Genomic DNA, 21282 nt, shown 5'->3' on the forward strand with positions numbered 1-21282 from the left:
GTACAACGAGCGGCAGCCAGGCTTATAACTGGAGCGGCGTACAGGGAGCACACCACTCCTCTGTTGCGTCAGCTCCACTGGCTGCCAATATGCTACCGAGCCCAATTCAAAGTGCTGGTTTTGGCCTACAAAGCCCTAAACGGTTCCGGTCCAACTTACCTATCCGAACGTATCTCCTCCTATGAGCCCATGAGAACTTTAAGATCGTCTGGGGAGGCCCTGCTCTCGGTCCCACCTGCCTCACAAGTGCGGCTGGTGGGAACGAGGGACAGGGCCTTCTCGGTGGTGGCTCCTCGGCTGTGGAACTCCCTCCCCAGTGACATCCGGCAGGCTCCATCCCTTCTGAGTTTCAGAAAAAAGGTAAAAACCTGGCTTTGCGAACAAGCGTTTAATGAATGAATTATGATGGCTTTAACTCGGTCCGGACTAGGGTTTACGTGCAAGGTTTATGTGGACGAATGGATTAAGTATTTTATTATACTGTTTTAAATGTATTTATGGGATTGTTTTAAATTGATTGTTTTATATTGCTATGTTTTATTTTTCTACTGTATTGTGAGCCGCCCTGAGTCCCTTCGGGTGAGAAGGGCGGCATATAAATGATGGAAATAAATAAATAAATAAATAAATAAAGCATTATTATTATTATTATTATTATTATTATTATTATTTACTGTACAATAGTTATCATAAACCAGCATAACCAGACTAACTGTGAATCCTTTCAAGAATTTCTTGTTACTACCAATATTTCCATGTACAACACTCTATGGTACGTACATTTACCGATCCTGCATGCTCTGGTGTTCTGTTTGGCGGGCATAATTCCAAACAAAAACTTTGCTAGGTCTTACTTTCAGGGGAGGCCTTATATTTAGCAATTCAGCAAAACCTCTACTAGGTCTTATTTTCTGGGGATGTCTTATTTTAGGGGAAACAGGGTATCAAAAGCTCTTAACTGTCCAAGCTCTTACCCAATTGGGTAAAAACCTTATACAGATGGCACCTGACTCTCCAAAAATTATCAAAATGTTATAAGTAAACCTCAAACAAATGTTGGAAGTGTGGAGAACAGGAGGGCACTTACTACCACTGCTGGTGGACATGTGAGAAGGCCAAAGAATTTCAGAAGGAAATACAACAAGGAATACAGAACATGCTACACATTAAAGTTAATCTAGACCCCAAATTTCTTCTCCTTGGGATGTATGACATAGAAAAAGCCAAAAAATAAAGAAATCCTGTTCAATTACTTAGTAACAGCTGCGAGACTGACTTATGCCAAAAAATGGAGGGGGAAAATAGGCCGGACATCAAATTATGGTATAATAAAAATTTTGGAATAATGAACATGGACAAATTAACATTTATTATCAAACACTCAAGGAAAATCAAGAAAACAAACAAATTGGGAATCAATTAAAAATTATCTAAAAAATGAAAAATGCAAGATAATAATATGAAAATGGTTCAGAGAAGAATGAATGAATAAAGGACCGCCCCAGACTATATAAATAAAGAGAAAGTAAGCAAATAAGGGAAACAAAGGTACATTGTGCATAAAAATAATAGTTTTCAAAGCACCACAGAATAGAAGGAAGTCAATTTTAATGCGATTGTATTGTTTGTGCATAGATGTTATGTTTGTAGGAATAATTCAGGCCTTAATTTTTATTAGTATTATTTTCCCTCTTTCTTTTTTTTCTTTCTTTTTCCTTTTTTTTCTTTAGACACACACACAAACACACACTCACACATATTTGTATATGTATTTTTATGTTACTGTTATTTACTTTCTTGCACAGTGGTATGTATGTACGTCCTTCACTTATGTTACATGTTTTTCAATAAAATAAATTTTAAAAAATTAACAGTCCAAGCTCTTTTCCTGCAGTTAGAATCCATGGCTTCATTGTGTCCTAGTCTCCACAGCAGCAGAAAACAAGCTTGCCCTGTCCTCAATGTGACATCCTTTCAAAAATTTAAACATGGCTCTCATGTTCCTTCTCAGCCTTTTTCTCTCTCCAAGCTAAACACATCCAGTTCCTTAAGCCATTCCTTGCAGAGCTTGGCTTCCAAACCTTTGACCATTTTGGTCACCCTTTTCTGGACACATTCCAGCTTGTCCATATCCTTCTTGAATTTTAATGCCCAGAACTGAACACAGATTTTTCCAGGTGAGGTCTGACCAAAGCAGAATATAGTAGGACTGTGACATCCCTCGATCTAGACATTAGACTCCAATTGATGCAGCCTAGAATCACGTTGCCTTTTTTAGCTGCTGCATCACACTGTTGACTCATGTGCAGTTTATGATCTATCAAGACTCCTAGATCCCTTTCACATGGACTGTTTTCAAGCCAGGTGTAATATATCCAATAGGGGTGCATTTCATTTTTATTACCTAAGTGTAGTATTATATATTTCTCCCTAAGGAGACCCATTTTGTTAGTTTTGGCCCTACTCTCTAATCTATTTAGGTCATTTTGAATTCTGATCCTGTCCTCTGGGCTTTCAATGAGGTGGGAAAGAAGCTTTTACAGGTGGAGCATCATTTATCCAAAATCCTTGGGACCAGAATTGTTTTGATTTTTTTTTCAGAACTTGGATTACAGCGTACCCTGTTTCTCCGAAAATAAGACATCCCCAGAAAATAAGACCTAGTGAAGGTTTTTCTGGATTGCTAAATATAAGGCCTCCCCTGAAAGTAAGACCTAGCAAAGGTTTTGTTTGGAAGCATGCCTGCCGAACAGAACACCAGAGCATGCAGGATTGGTAAATGTACATACCATTGAGTGTTGTACATGGAAATAATGGTAGTAACAATAAATTTTTGATAGGATTCACAGTTCGTCTGGTTACGCTGGTTTGTGATGAGAATTACTGTACAGTATATAATAAATGTTAATTTTTTGTTCAACAATAAATGTGAATTCTTCTTCATGGGAAAATAAGACATCCCCTGAAAATAATACCTAGCGCATCTTTGGGAGCAAAAATTAAAATAAGACACTGTCTTATTTTTGGGGAAACATGGTAGCTCCCTTACACACAGATTATATATTCCTGAACTGAGCGTGGAAATAGGAAATATAAACAATAGTGATCACTATTAAAATGAATGGCCTCTGACAGATGTTATCATAGAATCAGCTTGGAAAACCTAGAAAATTCCTTAACTCTCCTGAACTCCTCCTAGAAGCAAGATGATTAAACTTAGTATTCATCTGTACTGCACAATTAATGCAGTTTGGCATCATTTTCAATGCCCTGGCTCAATTCTATGGAATCATAAAAGTTGCAGTTTAGTGAAGCATCAGCATTCCTTGGAAAGATAAACACCATGTGAAAGTACAGCTTCTATGATTCTATAGAATTGAGCCATAGCAATTAAAGTCAGGCCAAACAATGTAGATGCTCCCTTAGACTGTCATACTTTGCCCATCTCATGAGAAGACTTGACTCACTAAAACATAATGTTTTGCAAGGTAGTATACAGTAAGAAAACAGGAAGACCCTGTTACAAATGGATAGATTCAACCAAGGAATAAGCCATGTCCCTGAGTTTCCAAGATCTGAGCAGGGCTGTTGAGGACAGAGTGATTTAGACATCTCTCCTTTCTAATGTGCCTTATGAATTCCAAAGGAACACAAACCACAATTCACATTAGTAAGGCGCAATAAAACAGTCCAAAAAAGAATTAGATTTAATCAGATATAAATGTGGCACTAGAGAAAACACTAAAACAATAAATTGCTGAGCTGCAGGCACCCATAATTCAAGCAAAAGCATACCCTCCAGTATTTCACCAATGAAAACCAGGAAACGTGTGGCTGAGCATTATCAGACTGTGGTCAAGATGGCCAAAGGAAAGGAAACACAAGCTGGGAAATTTGCTTATCCTTGAGCCTCCTGAGAAGGATATTATTCAATCCTATCTTCTCCCACCTGCTGAGTTTGGTGCAAACAACTTTGAACTCAGTCTGCAGCAGCTGAAATAAGCTGAGGACAAATGGAGAAAGGGAGAGAGAGGAGAGAGAAGCCGGGACGTTTTGAAAGCAGCTCAAAAAGTGGGACAGCTGGGAGATCTACGATAGGTGAACTCCCAAAGCCATTGAAACACAATATAGTGAACCACTGGTATGTATTGTGAGTTTTCAGGGAAAAACCTCCAGAAGTAGAGAGTTCCTCTTATGGGTTCTTGTGAGTTTTCCAGGCTGTATGGCCATGTTCCAGAAACATTCTGGGACATGGCCATACATCCCGGAAAATTCACAACAACCCAGCGATTCTGGCCATGGATGCCTTTGGCAGTTCCTCTGATGTTATTTCACTTTTTAAAGTGGAAAAGCTGGCAACACAGAAACATTTTGAGTTTTATGTAAAAGATTTTGGCAACCGGCCCAACTGGAAGAAGCGATTTTTCCTTTCATGGAAATGGAGTTGTTTCGTTGTTTCCCCTGGTGTGCTGGCAAACTTACAGAATGGCCTGGTAGGATTGCCAACTATTAAGAGAAAAGAGGGCTTTATCATTGATTTTTACAAATCTTGCTTGAAGGATGCTTGAAGGAATAAGCAAAAGGAGTAGTATGAATGAGGGTCTTCTAACCTAAGGGAGCAAGCAGGTCGCAGCCTTAGCGCCCAACCTGCTGTCTTTGGTGGGACACATTTGATGTTGGGCTTAGTGTGAATGTGTAGGACTGCAATGCTCACATTTTTATTCCGGCTCTTTCTGGAAAGCCCACATCCATCTGCACTGCAAGTGGGATTGCCAGGAAAACAAGAGCAATAAAAGGCTGGGTGCATCTGCCATTTTATGGCACGCAGGCTCCTTGTGTTGTTTGAGTTGCCATAGTGCCCAAAGGAGCCAGCTGGAAATTAGGATTCATTCTCTAAAGGGCAGTAGGGGGTTCAGACAGGTAAGAAAGTGAAGGGACCATAAACCAGAAAAAGGCCCAGGCTGTGGCGCAGGCTGGTGAGCAGCCAGCTGCAGCCAGCTGCAACAAATCACTCTGACCAAGAGGTCATGAGTTTGAGGTCAGCTCGGAGCCTGTGTTTGTCTCTGTCTTTGTTCTATGTTAAAGCATTGAATGTTTGCCTTATATGTGTAATGTAATCCTCCCTGAGTCCCCTTCGGTGTGGGAAGGGCGGAATATAAATACTGTAAATAAAATAAAATAAAATAAAAATAGTAAACTTTTGCCTATGTAGCTTTGCCTCTGCATATGCTCCTCCCTTCCTGTGAGCTGGTGCCTTTCTAAAGGGCTGTTCCAAAGAGAGAAGAAAGCTCAGAGTAAACAAGTGAGGTCACAGGTATCATTTATGCCAAGTAGGTGTGGAAGGTGAGGAAGACTCTCAGCCATTGGTCAATTTTAGATAAGCCAAAGGTATATAATCTTTGTTTGCTACGCACTAGAGTGGGTGCCTACGGCTGTTTGCCTTATCATAGCTATGATAATAAACTTTGCTGTTTGCATCTCTCACAAGACTGAGTTTTCTGCCTGAGCCAGGACCCTTTGAAGGTAATTGGCTAACAAAAGAGGCTGTGCCCCAAGACAAGAGACTTTATCCTTCTTAAGAAGCAGCGCCTGGTGAACCTTATGAGAAACGACTGACTTCGGCTCTTCAATTCGCAAATGAGAAATAAGGGTGGGTAGAGCTTGGAAGAATGTTTGGACTGCAGCTCCCAGTATTCCTCAACTAATATGGCCATTGTGGCAACTGCAAACTTGCCTTTGCCTGCTTCTGAAGCTGAGGAAGGGCGACTTGGCTAAAAACACCCATTGGGTTTCCATAGCTGAGCAAGCATTCGAACCGTGGTGTTCCTCAGTCCTGGTCCAACACTGAAGCTCGTGCCCTCTATCCCAGGTATGTGCAAACTTGGGCCTTTCAGGTGTTTTGGACTGCAGCTCCCACCATTCCTAACAGCCTCAGGCCCTTTCCTTTCCCCCCTCAGCCGCTTAAGCGGCTGAGGGGGGAAAGGAAGGGGCCTGAGGCTGTTAGGAATGGTGGGAGTTGCAGTCCAAAACACCTGGAGGGCCAAACTTTTTATTGCACCAAAATGCTAATGTGTATGTGTGTGTGTGTAAAAGAAATCCCTTGAAAGAAAACCTTGCAAAGTTGCTTGCAAAAGATCTCTGCAAAAAGGGAGCTGAGCTTTTGTAGAAGCAAGCCACGCCTCAAACAATGTATCGGTTTGCTGGCAGATGGCTGGGTTTGTCAGTTGGGAATCTGAGCTTGCAGGGAGAGCACTGAAATGGAGAAGCTCTCTAGCTACGGTCAAGTAGCAGTTTGAATATGCTATGCTGTAAATAGAATACTGATGTTATTGATCTTATGCAACTACATGGACATTGTACGATTGCAGAACTGTTTATTTAACTTCAACTCAACAAGTAAAGTTCCTTTGTTCTTTCAATTCCTCTGCCTGGTCTGAGTCTTTTGCACATGGTGTTAACTGGACGCTCCTGGTTCCGCTATACACACTCGCTAACACTTTTCCCATACCAGCTTTATACTTATAGAAGCAATGTATTCCAAGGTGAAACATATCAGGAAAGATACTATAGAACTGGGAAAGGGTCGAAAAAGGTGAGCCAAATGAGTGAGGAGACTAGAGCCTTTCTCCAAAGTTACAATCCACTGGGCTTTGCAACATAGAGGGAAAGAAATATGATGAAAGGCGTTGGAGGCACGACAGAGGTGCATGCCGTCATGCTCAGTCTCAGGAAAAAAGAAGAGATCTTTCCTTTCATGACGCTACAACCCGGGGCCATCCACTGAAGATGAATCAGATGAGATTCAGGACAGATGAAAAGGAATAGACTTTCAGAGAGACTTTGGAATCCGCTATTACGTGATAAAGCGAGGGCCACCAACTTGGACAGGTTTTACTCAAATTCACAGGGAGTACATATGGCTAGGAATAACTACAAGTCATAACAGCTAGGTTTTACTATCTACAGTTTCAGAAATGGCATATCCCTAATAGTAGCCTGCCTGATCTTTGAAGTCAAGCAGGGTCAGCCCTGGTTGGTATTTGGATGGGAGGCCACCAACAAATGCTACATAAGCTACACATTTTTAAAATGCAAGTTCTCAATTTTAATGTAATTTTAATTTAATGGTTTTAAATGTGATGTAAACTGTTTTTTGATGCATATGCTTTTATTGTAAGCTGCCCTGAGTCCCCTGATGGGTGAGAAGGGCGGGGTAGAAATGATGTAATAAATAAAAATAATAATACATTTCAGGAACTGGCTAAATCACCTCTGAATATTCCTTGCCTAAGAAAATCCCATGGGATTCAAGGGGTTGCCATAAGTCAAGAAGCAAATGGAAGGCACAATAGAGTCTCACTTATCCAATGTAAACGGGCCAGCAGAACGTTGGATAAGCGAATATGTTGGATAATAAGGAGAAATTAAGAAAAAGCCTACTAAACATCAAATTAGGTTATGATTTTACAAAATAAGCACCAAAACATCATGTTACACAACAAATTTGACAGAAAAAAGTAGTTCAATAAACAGTAATGCTATGTAGTAATTACTGTATTTACGAATTTAGCACCAAAATATCACGATGTATTGAAAACATTGACTACAAAAATGCGTTGGATAATCCAGAACGTTGGATAAGTGAGTGTTGGATAAGTGAGACTCTACTGTATATATAAATGTCTATAGAAATCAAGTGAATGTTTGTAAGCAGTAACGTACCGTATATACTCAAGTATAAGCCGAGTTTTTCAGCCCGTTTATAGAGCTGAAAAAGCCCCCTCAGCTTATACTTGAGTGAGGGTCCTGGCTGGCTTATATTCAGGTTGGCTTATATAGGTAATCAGAGTTGGACAGGGTTGTTGTGTGTTTTCCGGGCTGTATGGCCATGTTCCAGAAGTATTTTCTCCTGACATTTCGCCCACATCTATGGCAGGCATCTTCCTCACAACCTCTAAGGATGCCTGCCATAGATGTGGGCGAAACGTCAGGAGAGAATACTTCTGGAACACAGCTATACAGCTCAGAAAACATACAACAACCCTGTGATCCCGGCCATGACAGTCTTATATTATTAAAGTCTTATTATTATCTTAAATTACAGTTTTATGTAAATATTCAAAAACATTTAACCTACAATTAATGTAATTTTATTGGTATCTGTTATTATTTTTATTTTTGAAATTTACTAGTAGCTGCTGCATTTCCTACCCTTGTCTTATACTCGAGTCAATCAGTTTTCCCAGTTTTTTGTGGCTTATATTTGGGTCAGCTTATACTCGAGTATATACAAGTATCTGGGTGATGATTTTTCTGGCTGGATCTATGGAAACCCACTGTGTGATTTGGGTAAGTCACATGCTCTAAGCCCCAGAAAACCCCAGGATAGGTTCACCTTAGAGTCACCTTAGAGTCACAATCATATATCATGAAGGAACAGAACAGCAACAAATCTCCAGTTAGGGCAGGGGTGAGAGTTGTGTGGCCTTCCAGGTGTTGTTTGGATTGCAATTCCCAACTTCCCTTAGTGTTGACTACATGCTGGCTGCTGAAGAGCCAATGATTCTTATCCCAGGTTTGCAAAATATATATATATATGTAAAAGGCCATCCTCCCAAGACACTTGAGGGTAGCAGACAAATTTGTGTGGACAAATCATCAGACCTTATAAAAAAGACAGCTTCAAATATTTCCAGGATCTGCAGAGATTTGTGGCTCACAGCTCGTCATTCTTATCTCTCTATCATGAAAAGTTTCAATGGCTTATTTCTGCAAACCAGACATGGGAGCGGACCGGCCAGGAGTTTTCTCTGATCAGTTGGCAATGCTTTCAGCTTTCTGGTTTACCTTCCAGCTGAATCTTTTGAATATGATAATTCTGCCCATGCCAAGTTATGGACTCACCATTTCAGCATTTAGTCAAGATACTGTGATTGGTGAATACCCAGGATTAGGTAATGGAATCAATCTCAGGATTTGAAAGGGGGCTGCCCTTGGAGTGTATTCTTAAAAAGGAATTTAATGTCAGATGGGGTTAAGAGGATTCTTTAAGGGTTTTACTTTTCAACAGCTGACTGCACTGCATGAAATGGATTATTATTATTTTCAAGAGATGCCTTGCAAATCATTGCAACTTTTATCAGCTGCAATTACAAAGATGCAAATATACCAAGGAAATCACAAGAGTCAGGTTTTGCCTATCATTGTACAGGTGTAAGCTGCACCTGTTGGATTTACAGTATGAGCATTTTTAGGGAGCAAATCCCATTTCAGGATAATGTGTTCCCTTCCTTTCCTGATTTTATGCAGAACTTGTGGGTGCTATAGAACCATGACATAATGACAGAATCATTATAATCCAAAACAGTTGGGTTTCCAAAGATTGGCTGCTACAGTCAGGTGGGCTGTGTGCAGCTCTGCTTCCCACGCTCAAGCCCACTCCATCCTCTGGCACCAAGACATGGATTTTAGGATACAGTTCAGATGCTGTCAGCTTAACCCAAAATCCCCAATGGAAGACAAAAATCCTCAAGGGAGATGCAGACAAACCAACATAATTGCCTGGCAACAGAAAGATCTGGCTAGGAACCTAATCTTTAATCACAGGTTGGCCACGCTAAAAGCCAAAGAAGTAACTTCCCCAAAAGTGGGGCTAGGGTTGTGATCACCTGCAATAGACAAACACAGGAATCATCAGCTCATCCTTCAGTAGTGATCAGTATTGGCTGGTAGTTTCTCATGTCATAAAAGAATAATTTTCTATGGATTTCATTTGGCATTGCAACTGTGCTTTCCAAGGTGCTTGTGGTACAGATTTCAGCACCTTGGACAGCGCCTTTAATGCAAAGTCTCAGGCTGGCACTACACTGCCATACATTGTGGTTCGTACTCACATAATGCAATTCAGTGCAGTTGAGTCTACACCAACCATGGCAGTGTAGACTCATATAATGCAGTTCTAACTGTATTACATGGTTCTACACCACTGATTCATATAATTCAGCATGGATTATTTGTATAATCCGTACTGAATTATATGGTCAGTGTACACTCACATGACGCAGCTCAATGCAGATCAAACTGCATTATATGGATCTATACTGACTGTATAATTCAGTTCAAACTGAATTAAATGGCAGTGTAGATCTAGCCTAAAACTTAGAATAGGTGTATTGTCCCATTGTCAATGGAATCACCAAATGCCACTGGCATTGATTACAGTAATGGACACCAATCTGTCCTAGCACTCCCTCAAATTGATGACAACCGAGAACCATTTGTGTGTCAAGGAAATGCTCTGCTATTGAGGCTATGGCCCTTCCCACTTCAGTTTGTGAGTTCAAAATAGGCCCTGTCCCTTTGTAAAATCTGGGGTTATATATATATATATATATATATATATATATATATATATATATATATATAACTGAGCTGTCCCATTACATCAAAGGGTATCATTTTCTCCCACCCCATAATGCTGAGACCTCAACACAAACTCATGTCCTCCAACTATATTGATTTGGCATCCCCTGTTATCCCACCTTTCAGCTACTATTAAAATGAGCCAGTTTCTCATCCTTCCTTCCACTTTCCTGCTGCCAAGTGTTCAAAGTGCAAAAGCAATTTATACTAGAGATTTCAACAAGTCAGGAGAGTGGGAATCTTGCTCTTCCCAGTTGGCTCAGAGAAAAGCAAACTGCTGCAGCTTGCTTGTTCTTCCTCATTTATAACTTTCTCATCTTGATTATACACTGATGTCACCTGGCCACGTGTATCCAGATTCTGAACTGTGAAATGTTAGATGATATGCTAATGAAATTAATGGGGCTGCCATAATATCAGCAAGTGACTTGGAGGCACACAAACACACATACAAATGAAATCAGGCCCACCTGCAGGTGATATTTGTGTTCAAATTGAAAAGGAAGACCATTGCCTCAATCTCCTTCCTCAATTTTTGGATGCCAAAATGTATATAGTAAGGCATGAGGAAAATGTCTGTTATTCAGCTGTCTGTCCAAAGGCTGATTGCTGAGAAAAGTAACTTTGCTGGGCTTGCAACTCACATAAACCGCTAATCAGCATATCCATTTTAAGATTGTATTAATTTCAGCCACAAAGAAGCAACATTTTACAAGACAATGTATGTATTATACCTCTGCCGGCTGGGGGGATTTGGGAAGCTGTTGTCCAAAAGGTGATTTTATCAAACTCTGGATCTCAGACAGTGTGGGAGTGAACAGACCTTAATGTCAACCATATGAGTCACGCTCGATTTTGCAGGGTCTAAAGCAAAGACACCATTTGATGGTTGCTGTGCTGCGATTCTCACAGTAACCTTGGAAAAAATGTGTTTTCCTGGCAACAATGTGTGTGCAGATGTGCATTCAAGTCACCTGTCAATTAACAGCGACACCGACACCATGAATTTCATGTAGATCACGCATGGGCAAACTTGGGCCCTCTGGGTGTTTTGGACTACCGGCTGTTAGGAATTGTGGGAGTTGAAGTCCAAAACACCCGGGGGGGGGGGGCAAGTTTGCCTGTGATGGCGCGAGTTGCACCATCTATATGTCGAACTGTAAGTTGTAAGATTTGAATTGTTGTATCATGCCTGATTTTGCCTTTACCCTGTAAATGTTGGATTGATTGGTTATTTATAGCTGTCAATCAGTGTTGTTTGCACCAGTTATATTGCTCCCTCAGCTAATTGTTTGACTCCACTCTTTCCTGGAGTGGGTCAGTGTTTCCTTTTTCATTCCACCATCAAGCTTTCTATCAGATGGACGTGAGAGAGGGACTTGGTTCTAAAAGCCCTTGATTAAGTTACCTCTCAGCACCAATTCTGAGGTTCTTACCCTTGAGACTTATGCTTCATGTTCAGGCCAACTTGGATAACGTTGAGGAGTCTCAAGTGCCTTCAGATCAGTTCTTTGGCACCAGAGGAAGACTCTGTGTCTTCAAACATAGGCCATTTGGACTGAGGCTGTGCTCTGGCATTCACAGCCATTGAGAAAGCGGGACCTGGAAAAGCTTCTCAGCTGCAGAGCTCCTTGGACTCAAGACAACCAGAGACTGTAATGTATATTTTCCTTTACCCCTTTGAAACTTCCAGCTTATTGCCTTAAAGGGATAACCCTTTGAAACAATAAAACCAGTTTTGAGTTATCTACAGTGTTTTGATCCTTGGGAGTTCCAGCTTCCCTAAAGGAGGGCAAGAAGCAATCCCCTGGGGAAAGATGTCATGTCTATGCCTCTTTCACTAAGAGTTATAGCCCCAGGCGCGACGGCACATTGCCCATGCCTGATATAGATGCACCCAAAGGCAGATTAATGTGTTTGCATGCCTCTTTCCCCTTCTACCCTTTGTGCCATGCAGGATTGCATATAAACCCCAGCAATATGTGTATCAGTGAGTGGCATCCATTAAGCAGAATGAGCCATGCTTTCTTTGCAAAGGCCTAAAAGCAGAGCAATTGAAAGCGGGCACCTCGAGAAAGTCCTGGCTGTCCAGAGAGCTTTGGCGAACCAGCCTGCGCACCAGCGAGGTCCGGGTGCAGCCAAGGGGTGAGAGGGCAGGGAGGGGCTTCGCCTCGGTCCACTCCACGTGCAAAGTAGTGTCCACGGCCACTGCGGGGGAGAGAAGAGAGTGAGGTCAGCCTCCGGGGGAAACAAGACGGAAGGAGCAAAATGCCTGGCACCCTATGGTTCTCCCTTGAGAGTAGGCTCTTCAAAGGCACTGTCATGCAGATCATAAGGCTGGATGGCCATCTGTCGGGAGTGCTTTGATTGTGTCCTCCTGCATGGCAGAATGGAGTTGGATTGGATGGCTCTTGGATTCTAGGATTCTAATTCATCTGTAGCCCTCTGCCACAAGAAGATTGAAATGTTGTTATGGATAAATTAACATTCCTATGGTAGTGGATTGAAGAAGACGGACTGGTCACCTTTAGAAAATTATCTTAAGAAATACTGAAGATATGAGTGGGAAAGAACTTTCTTTAGTTTTTATATTGACAGTGTTAAATTATAATTTTACAGGAGGAGAAAGAACGGAAGCCACCAAATACTCCTTCCCTAATCATACCCTCTTTTCTCTTCTCTCTCTTCTTCTCACCTTCTTCTCTCTTCTTTTTGTTGTTCTTCCTACTTTCCTATACCTATATTTTTCCCCCACTTTTATGTATATAATTTTTTTTCTTTAATAAGAATTTATTCAACAAAAAAAAGTTTGAAATGTTCACTTGTTTAGGGGCTTGGCCAACCATCCCATGGAGTATTGAAAGCTAAAAGCTGCCTAGTAGCCATCAAGACTCTGAGCAATGCTCACATGTAAAAGCTATTTGCTACAAAACACTACTCATGGACATAGGAAGACTTTGCCTTCCTGCCCATCTTGTGAGGTTCCCAAAATTGTTACATACTCTTCAGTTTAACCGTTTCATTTTTATTCCAAACTTGAAAAATTCACTTTGGAGAAAATTGTATCTCCTAGAATCCACTTTTTTATTGTGTCAGAAGTGACTTGAGAACATAATGCAAGTCGCTTCTGGTGTGAGAGAATTGGCTGTCTACAGAGATGTTGCCCAGGACATGCCCGGATGTGTTGCCATCCTGCTGGGAGGCTTCCTTCATGTTACCGCAAGCTAGAGCTGACAGACGGGAGCTCATTCGACCTGGCAACCTTCACATCAGCAACCCAACCTTTAGGTCAGCAGTCCAGCCAGCACAACGGTTTAACCCAGTGGTTCTAAATCTGTGGGCCCCCTGGGATTTCTAGCCTACAACTCCCAGAAATCCCAGCCAGTTTACCAGCTATTAGGATTTCTGGGAGTTGAAGGCCAAAACATCCAGGGACCCATAGGTTGAGAACCACTGATTTAACCCATTGAGCTACCATGGCTCCTAGAATCCACTAACATCAAAGGATTTGTGGGATTCTGTGAATTATTCAGGGTTTTGTTGTCCAAAAGTAACTTTTCCAAGTTGTTGTTTTTAAAAATCCCACAATTTCTTCCACCTATGGATAAGCTAATTTAGGATTTTTTGATCAATTTTCTTCTACTAAAATATGTAATAATAATAATAATAATAATAATAATAATAATAATAATAATAATAACAATAACAACAACAACATCACACAGTCCTAAATGCTTGAGAAGTGTTCGACTTGTGATTTTGTGATACAAAATCCAGCATATCTTTCTTGTTTGCTGTGTCATACTATGTCGTCGTGTAAATAATAATAATAATAATAATAATAATAATAATAATAATAATAATAAACTTTATTTTTAACCCACCCTCTCTTTCCCCAAGGGGAATTGGGGCAGCTTCCAAAATAATATGGCAAACATTCAATGCCGGTGCATTGTGCAATAATATATGAGTATGGTCAGTATGCTGTATGGTCTTGAGCTTTAGGGAAAAGCAAGTAAGAACTAAAACTATTATTATTATACACTGTGGCTCTTCCTGTTCTCAGCTGCAAACATTGCAGCCTTTTCGCCGAAACTTTGGAATATGTGTGGGCAGAAGGGCCTGGCCTTTTCCTGTTTGCCCAGACACAGACAATGCAAACTGATGCATAAAGCAAAGCCCCATTGAATTCGGAGGGATTTTCTCCGAGGATAACTGTAAGACCGCAGGCTTATTGATCCCTTTATTGTTCAGAGGCTCTCACAGGAAGAAAAAGGATAAATAGCAGGGCTAAAACGCAGAGAAGAAGTTTAGCACACAGGTCATGACTAATCCTGAGCAGGCTTCATCAGCTCATGCCTTCCAGAAATCTTGGGCTGCAATCTCCATCATCCCTTCCCAGGAGTCTGGCTGGGGATGATAGGAGTTGCAGTCCCAAACGTCTGGGAAAGGCTAATCTATGGAAAGTACAGCCACAGAGTACTGAGCAGTGGCTATGCAGTGTTCTTCACTAGGATTTATTCAATATACGGAGATGATAAGTCACAATCATTTGCTACGGTCTATTTTTCCATTTCCATCACGGAGGGAGTTGATGCTGAGGGTAATCAATAGGGATGTTTCTGGCTATCATATCTTCCCTGGGAAGGACTCCAAGGCATCATTCTTGGCCCCCAGCAGAAGCCAGAATGGCTGGCTGTTGATTAGATTCAACCTTATGATTCATACAAAAGGGAATGGACAAAAAAATGCTGTGATGCAGAGCAGCATCTTTCAAGATGCCAGCCACTTTTATCTTCCTTCCCCTCCTTAGCTCCCCACCTCTATCCATACTGCAAAATTAGAGCAGTTTGACTGCCATAGAGCCTTCCTACGGAGTCCTGGGATTTGTAGTTATTTGCTGCACAGAGAAGGGTTAATATCTTATCAAATTCCTGTATTCCATAACATTGGGCCATGGCATTTAAAGTGGTGTTGAACTGTATTAATTCTACAGTAGTTGCATTCTCAGAAGAATTTTACTAATGCTCCATTGATTAAAAGAAAAAGAAAAAAAAGAAATGAAAAGCATCACTATTCTGGCCCCATCTAAACAGCCATACAAAATCCAGATTATCTGCTTTTGAACTTTGGCAGTATAGAACTCATATATTCCAGGTCAAAGCAGATAAGGTGGATTATCTGCTTTGATAATCTGGATTCTATGCAGTGTAGATCCGGCCTCTGAATTTTGAAGGATTTCAGATTTCCAGATAAGAGACACTTAAACTATAATTTAAACAGGGAAATCTGAGATTCTTTGTGATGAGTTAAAGGTGCAGCTAGTAAAAGTGAAGGTTTCCCCTGATGTTAAGTCCAGTCGTGACCGACTCTGGGGGTTGGTGCTCATCTCCATTTCTAAGCCAAAGAGCCAGCATTGTCTGTAGACACCTCCAAGGTCATGTGGCCGGCATGACTGCATGGAGTGCCGTTACCTTCCTTACCTATTGATCTACTCACATTTACGTGTTTTCGAACTGCTAGATTAGCAGGAGCTGGGACTAACCGCAGGTGCTCATTCCACTCCCGAGATTTGAACCTGGGACCTTTTGATCTGCAAGTTCAGCAGCTTAGCGCTTTAACACACTGTGCCACCAGCTACACTGTAGAATTAACGCAGTTTGACATCACTTTGTCATGTTCAATATTATGGAATCCTGGGAGTTGTGGTTTGGTGAGACACCGGCATGCTTTGACAGAGGAGGCTAAAGACCTTATAAAATGACAAATCACATGATTCCATAGCACTGAAGTGGTGTCAAACTGCATTAATTCTATAATACAGATGCACCCCAAGAAAGACAAAGGGGGGTAGAGATGGGGAAGGCTAGCAATGAAAGAGTGAGAGAAAACAAGTAGTGAGAAGACCTGCCTTGAACATGTGCCGCATGTTTCCCCAAGCCAACCAACTTTCCGTGGCTTTCATTCACTTTTCCTGCCTTGGATAGATTTCTGGAGCGGTCAGCCTCCATGGCAGCTGTGCTAATGAACAGCTTCCGTAAGAGAAATGCTGAGGTGGATGTTTGTTAATTATCATTGCCTGGGATGCTTTTCATTCGGTAGGTGTATTGGATCCACCTGTTGTCGCCAAGCAGAGAGCAACACCGGCTGGTTTCATCCACGGTGAGGAAGCTCTCCAGCAGGTTTTATATGCAGTGCTATGAGGCCAAGAGAAGGGTGACTGCCTTTGCCTACACCGGCATTTATTCCTGCCGGTCTGTTAAAGGTGATATACTCCTCCCCATCAATCTTAATAATAATAATAATTATTATTATTATTATTTATTTATTTATTTATTTATTTATATACCGCCCTATCTCCCGGATGGGACTCAGGGCGGTTTCCAATCATAAAAACAACACATACATTACATAGCAACATAATAACACATTATTAGGAAAGGTAAAACAATACAATTATATAGCAATAAATAACACTTACACAACCTGATCAAGGGGACGGGAACCATAAACCCAATATATTAAAGTGTATCATTTTAGGCTAGATAAAACTTGTGCAATGTGTTGTTGAGATCTTGTGACAGATCAGGAGACACTGACCTGAAAAGTCATTTTGAAACTGCAGATATGACTGACCAGTACACTAGTCTTCAAATACAAAATGAATTTATAAACATTGGTAGTGACAAGATAGTTAAAAAATGTAGAAAATGCAATGCATCACAGTGGTTCTCTCTTTTGACAGATGAAACTCTAGATGTGAGTACCTCAGAAGAGTTTCTCACGTGCTCCTGACACGAAAAAAAAGTGGAGACACTTTTTCCCATGCTAATAACTCTTTCAGGAATGAATTTCCCTTCCGAGGGGTAGGTTTTTCACACTTAAATCATTTGTAAATCAAACGCCTGTAATGGAATATGAAGCTGCATTATATGGTGAGTGTAGGTGGGCTCATACAATGCAGTTAAACTGCATTTAACTCCATTATATGAATCTACACTGACCATATAATGCAGCTTAAAACTGCATTATATGGTAGCGTATGGCATTTCAAAGACATGGAGCCTCCTGTGGCCTAGGGGATAAAAGCCTCGCGACTTGAGATTGGCACCCACCAGATTGGCACACTTCAGCCACCAAATGCATCCCGTGAATTTCCCAAACAGTGCAGCTCAGGTCTTAGACTTTCTCTGGAAGGAGAACAGAAGGAGCCTGCTCCCCTTTGAGCTGCTCGAAATCATCGTAGTTCAGTTCCTCCCACCTTATAGAGCTGCTGTTTCACAAAAGCCGCCAACTAAGCAGAGAAGTCCCCGTGCGGTTTGGGTTGCTGGAAGCGACCGCACTGCCGGAATAATGTATGAATGAACGGAAGCCAAAAAAAAAAAAACCATCCTGCAATATGATACACAAACAATGCTCAAACATGAGGCAGCCCTCTTGGTGAGCAAGATAGAGTCACTAAACAACTACATTTGGCAAAATCCATGTGTCCAAGGCTCTATCAGCATTGGAAATACCTAAGACTCTATTTGCAAAGGAGGTACGAATTGTTCCTTTCTAGCTCACCATTTCTATTAAAAATCTAAACACATTCTGTGCCAGCCCTGGGGCCATGGGAAGGAAGAAACTGAGAGAGGGGAAGGAAGGGAAGAAGGAAGGAAGGATGTAACTCTAGCAAGGATCTCCTTCCAAGAAGAGACTGTTTCTGGCAGCCTGAGCCTCCCAGCCATGCAAGGGACGCGGCGTTCCTAACGGGTGAGCCATTAATTTTCTAGATTGCTGCCATGCCGTCGTGCCCAGGAGGTGCCAATATCTTCTGTAATAATAATAATATCCTCTCCGTTCCACTTGAAGTCATTTCTTTTTCTCTCTCTTTTTTTAAAGGCAAAGCTCAGAAGTTCAAAGGTCTAGCAGTTGGAGTCCTTGCCTCAGTCCAAAGGAGGGAGAGGTTGTAATAATAATTGCCGTTTCAAAGCCGCTGCCCACAAGACTGGCACAAGGGCCAAAGTCGTCTGCAATATTAACATGGATCTTCCCACTTTTTGGGAAGAGGAAAAATAGCAACGGGGGGATGTTCAAAGGACAAGTTGGAGTCCTAGCCTCAATCCAAAGGAGGGAGAGATGGCAATAATAATTGCTGCCCACAGGATTGGCACAAGTGCCGAGGTCGTTTGTTGCTAAATGGATTGACAGAACAAAAGAGAGATCAAAAGAAAGGGTAGCCATGTGACATGTGGATCACAAACTAAATGGGAAGTGCTACTTTCCAGAGTTTGGGGAAAGTTGGATAACAACTTCCAGAATCACCAACCTGATAAGGAGCCTCCGATGGCCTAGGGGATAAAAGCCTCGTGACTTGAAGGTTGGGTTGCTAACCTGAAGGCTGCCAGGTTCGAATCCCACCTGGGGAGAGCTCCCTCTATCAGCTCCAGCTCCATGCGGGGACATAAGAGAAGCCTCCCACAAGGATGGTAAAACATCAAAACATCCGGGTGTCCCCTGGGCAACGTCCTTGCAGACGGCCAATTCTCTCACTCCAGAAGCAACTCCGGTTGCTCCTGACACGAAAAAAAAAAAAACCAACCTGATGGGTGGGGATTTGGGGAGTTGTAGTCAAAAACCCATTTATAAGGATGACACATGCTCAGGGTGTCACAGCCAGCATGATTTCTTTTTTACTACAGTCACAAGAACTGTGATAAAAAAGGGGAAAAAACATAGAATCATAGAGTTGGAAGAGACCTCGTGGGCCATCCAGTCTAACACCCTGCTAAGAAGCAGGAAAATCACATTCAAACCACCACCGATAGATGGCCATCCAGCATCTGCTTAAAAGCCTCCAAAGAAGGAGCCTCCACCACACTCTGTGGCAGAGAGTTCCAATGCTGAACAGCTCACAGTGAGGAAGTTCTTCCTGATGTTCAGGTGGAATTTCCTCTCCTATAGTTGGAAGCCATTGTTCCGCGTCCTAGTCTCCAGGGCAGCAGAAAACAAGCTTGCTCCCTCCTCCCTGTCACTTCCTTTCACCTCTTGATCCCTGGCCCCCATCTTGTCTCCTCTCAGCCTTCTCTTCTGCAGGGTAAACATGCCCAACTCTTTAAGCCGCTCCTTATATGGTTTGTTTTCCAGACCCTTGATCATTTTAGTCACCCTCCGCTTGACACATTCCAGATTGTCAACATCTCCCTTCAATTGCAATGCCCACAGTTGGACACAGTGTGATTCCAAGTGTGGTCTGACCAAGGCAGAATAGAATAGAGGGGGAGCATGACTTTCCTGGATCTAGACACTACACTTCTCTTTATGTAGGCCAAAATCCCATTGGCCTTTTTGGCCGCTGCATGACATTTTCAGCTCACGTTCATCTTTCTGTCCACAAGGACTCCAATATTTTTTTCACACGTCCTGCTGTCTAGCCAGGCATCATCTCCTATTCTGTATTTTTGCATTTCATTTTTTCTGCCTAAGTGGAGTGTCCTGCATTTGTCCCTGCTGAACTTCATTGTGTTAATTTTGGGAAATCATCTCTCTAATCTGTTAAGATTGTTTTGCATTCTGCTCCTGTCTTCTGGAGTATTTGCTATCCCTCCCAATTTGGTGTCATCTGCACACTTGATCATGCCTGAGCTTTGCTTTTATCTCCAAAACAAACTGAGGTAGAATTAATATTATATTTCTTCTATTCTAAAATGCATTTATTTCAACCACGTAAGTTTCTCTAAAAATGGTATGTCTTCCAATCACAGGTATGTGTGTGTGTGTGTGTGTACAGTAGAGCCTCACTTATCCAACATAAATGGGCCAGCAGAATGTTGGATAAGCGAATATGTTGGATAATAAGGAGGGATTAAGGAAAAGCCTATTAAACATCAAATTAAGTTATGATTTTACAAATTAAGCACCAAAACATCATGTTATACAACAAATTTGACAGAAAAAGTAGTTCAATACGCAGTAATACTATGTAGTAATTACTGTATTTACGGATTTAGCACCAAATATCATGATGTATTGAAAACATTGACTACAAAAATGCGTTGGATAATCCAGAACGTTGGTTAAGCGAGTGTTGGATAAGTGAGACTCTACTGTATGTGTGTGTGTGTGTGTGTGTGTGTGTGTATGTGTGTGTGTGTATATATATATATATATATATATATATATATATATATATATATTGTTGGTACTGAAATTAGTGTACACCTTACAATCGATGGTCTCTTCGAATCAAAGAAACAGAAAGCTCTATTAATGTGTTTTAATCTGACATTTATTTTTTAATATATTTGTTCTAATGGTCTTGTTCTATCTTTGTATTTTAACTGTGTTGTACGCCCACCTCGAGTCTTGAAGAGAGGCAGGTTATTATTATTATTATTATTATTATTATTATTATTATTATTATTATTATTTGTATCTTGTTCTCTCTGGTTGGGAGATTCTGGAAATTGTCATTCAAACATTTCCAAGATCCAATCGGAAGCTAGTGGATTCTGGTAGCTATAGTCCATAACAGCAACTTTTCCAAGCTGTGCTGCTAAGATTTAAAAAGTCCTGTTTTCCTTTTGCCCGGACAACAATTAGAGACTTATAGGTTTCAAGGAGTCTGATTATAAGACTTAAATTTAGATCTGCTATATTAAATCAATTAAATATGCCACGGGCTGCAAACTTTTACACATTTAGCTTGCAAAAAAAAATACTTCTAAGCAAATGTGAGCATGAATACATTATTAAAAGCCACCCTGATTAATGCAAGAGCACTTTTTAAAAAAGATCAGTTTTACTTATGTTTAATATGCATGCCTATTATTATTTTTTAAAATACCTTCTGGCACTTTCTTTTTCAGCACGCCTTTG

At 41.2% G+C, this 21282-nt stretch overlaps 1 protein-coding gene across 4 annotated transcripts in view; it reads right to left on the reverse strand.

The window, feature by feature from the left end:
* The window catches only part of fam131a (family with sequence similarity 131 member A), a 96516-nt gene that overhangs the window by 48718 nt on the left and 26516 nt on the right, over positions 1 to 21282 (reverse strand). For 2 of the 4 annotated variants that reach the window (XM_062976829.1, XM_062976830.1), the window contains exon 2: positions 12491 to 12630. The exons of the other annotated variants lie outside the window; for them this stretch is intronic. Coding sequence is in view for 1 of the 2 variants with exons in the window: in XM_062976830.1 (XP_062832900.1) it covers positions 12491 to 12630 (140 nt within the window). In the remaining variant the exon portion in view is untranslated. The remainder of the gene's footprint in view (positions 1 to 12490; positions 12631 to 21282) is intronic. 4 annotated transcript variants of the gene reach the window in all.

Source organism: Anolis carolinensis, chromosome 3, assembly GCF_035594765.1.
Source record: "Anolis carolinensis isolate JA03-04 chromosome 3, rAnoCar3.1.pri, whole genome shotgun sequence".
NCBI classification, from domain to species: domain Eukaryota; kingdom Metazoa; phylum Chordata; class Lepidosauria; order Squamata; family Dactyloidae; genus Anolis; species Anolis carolinensis.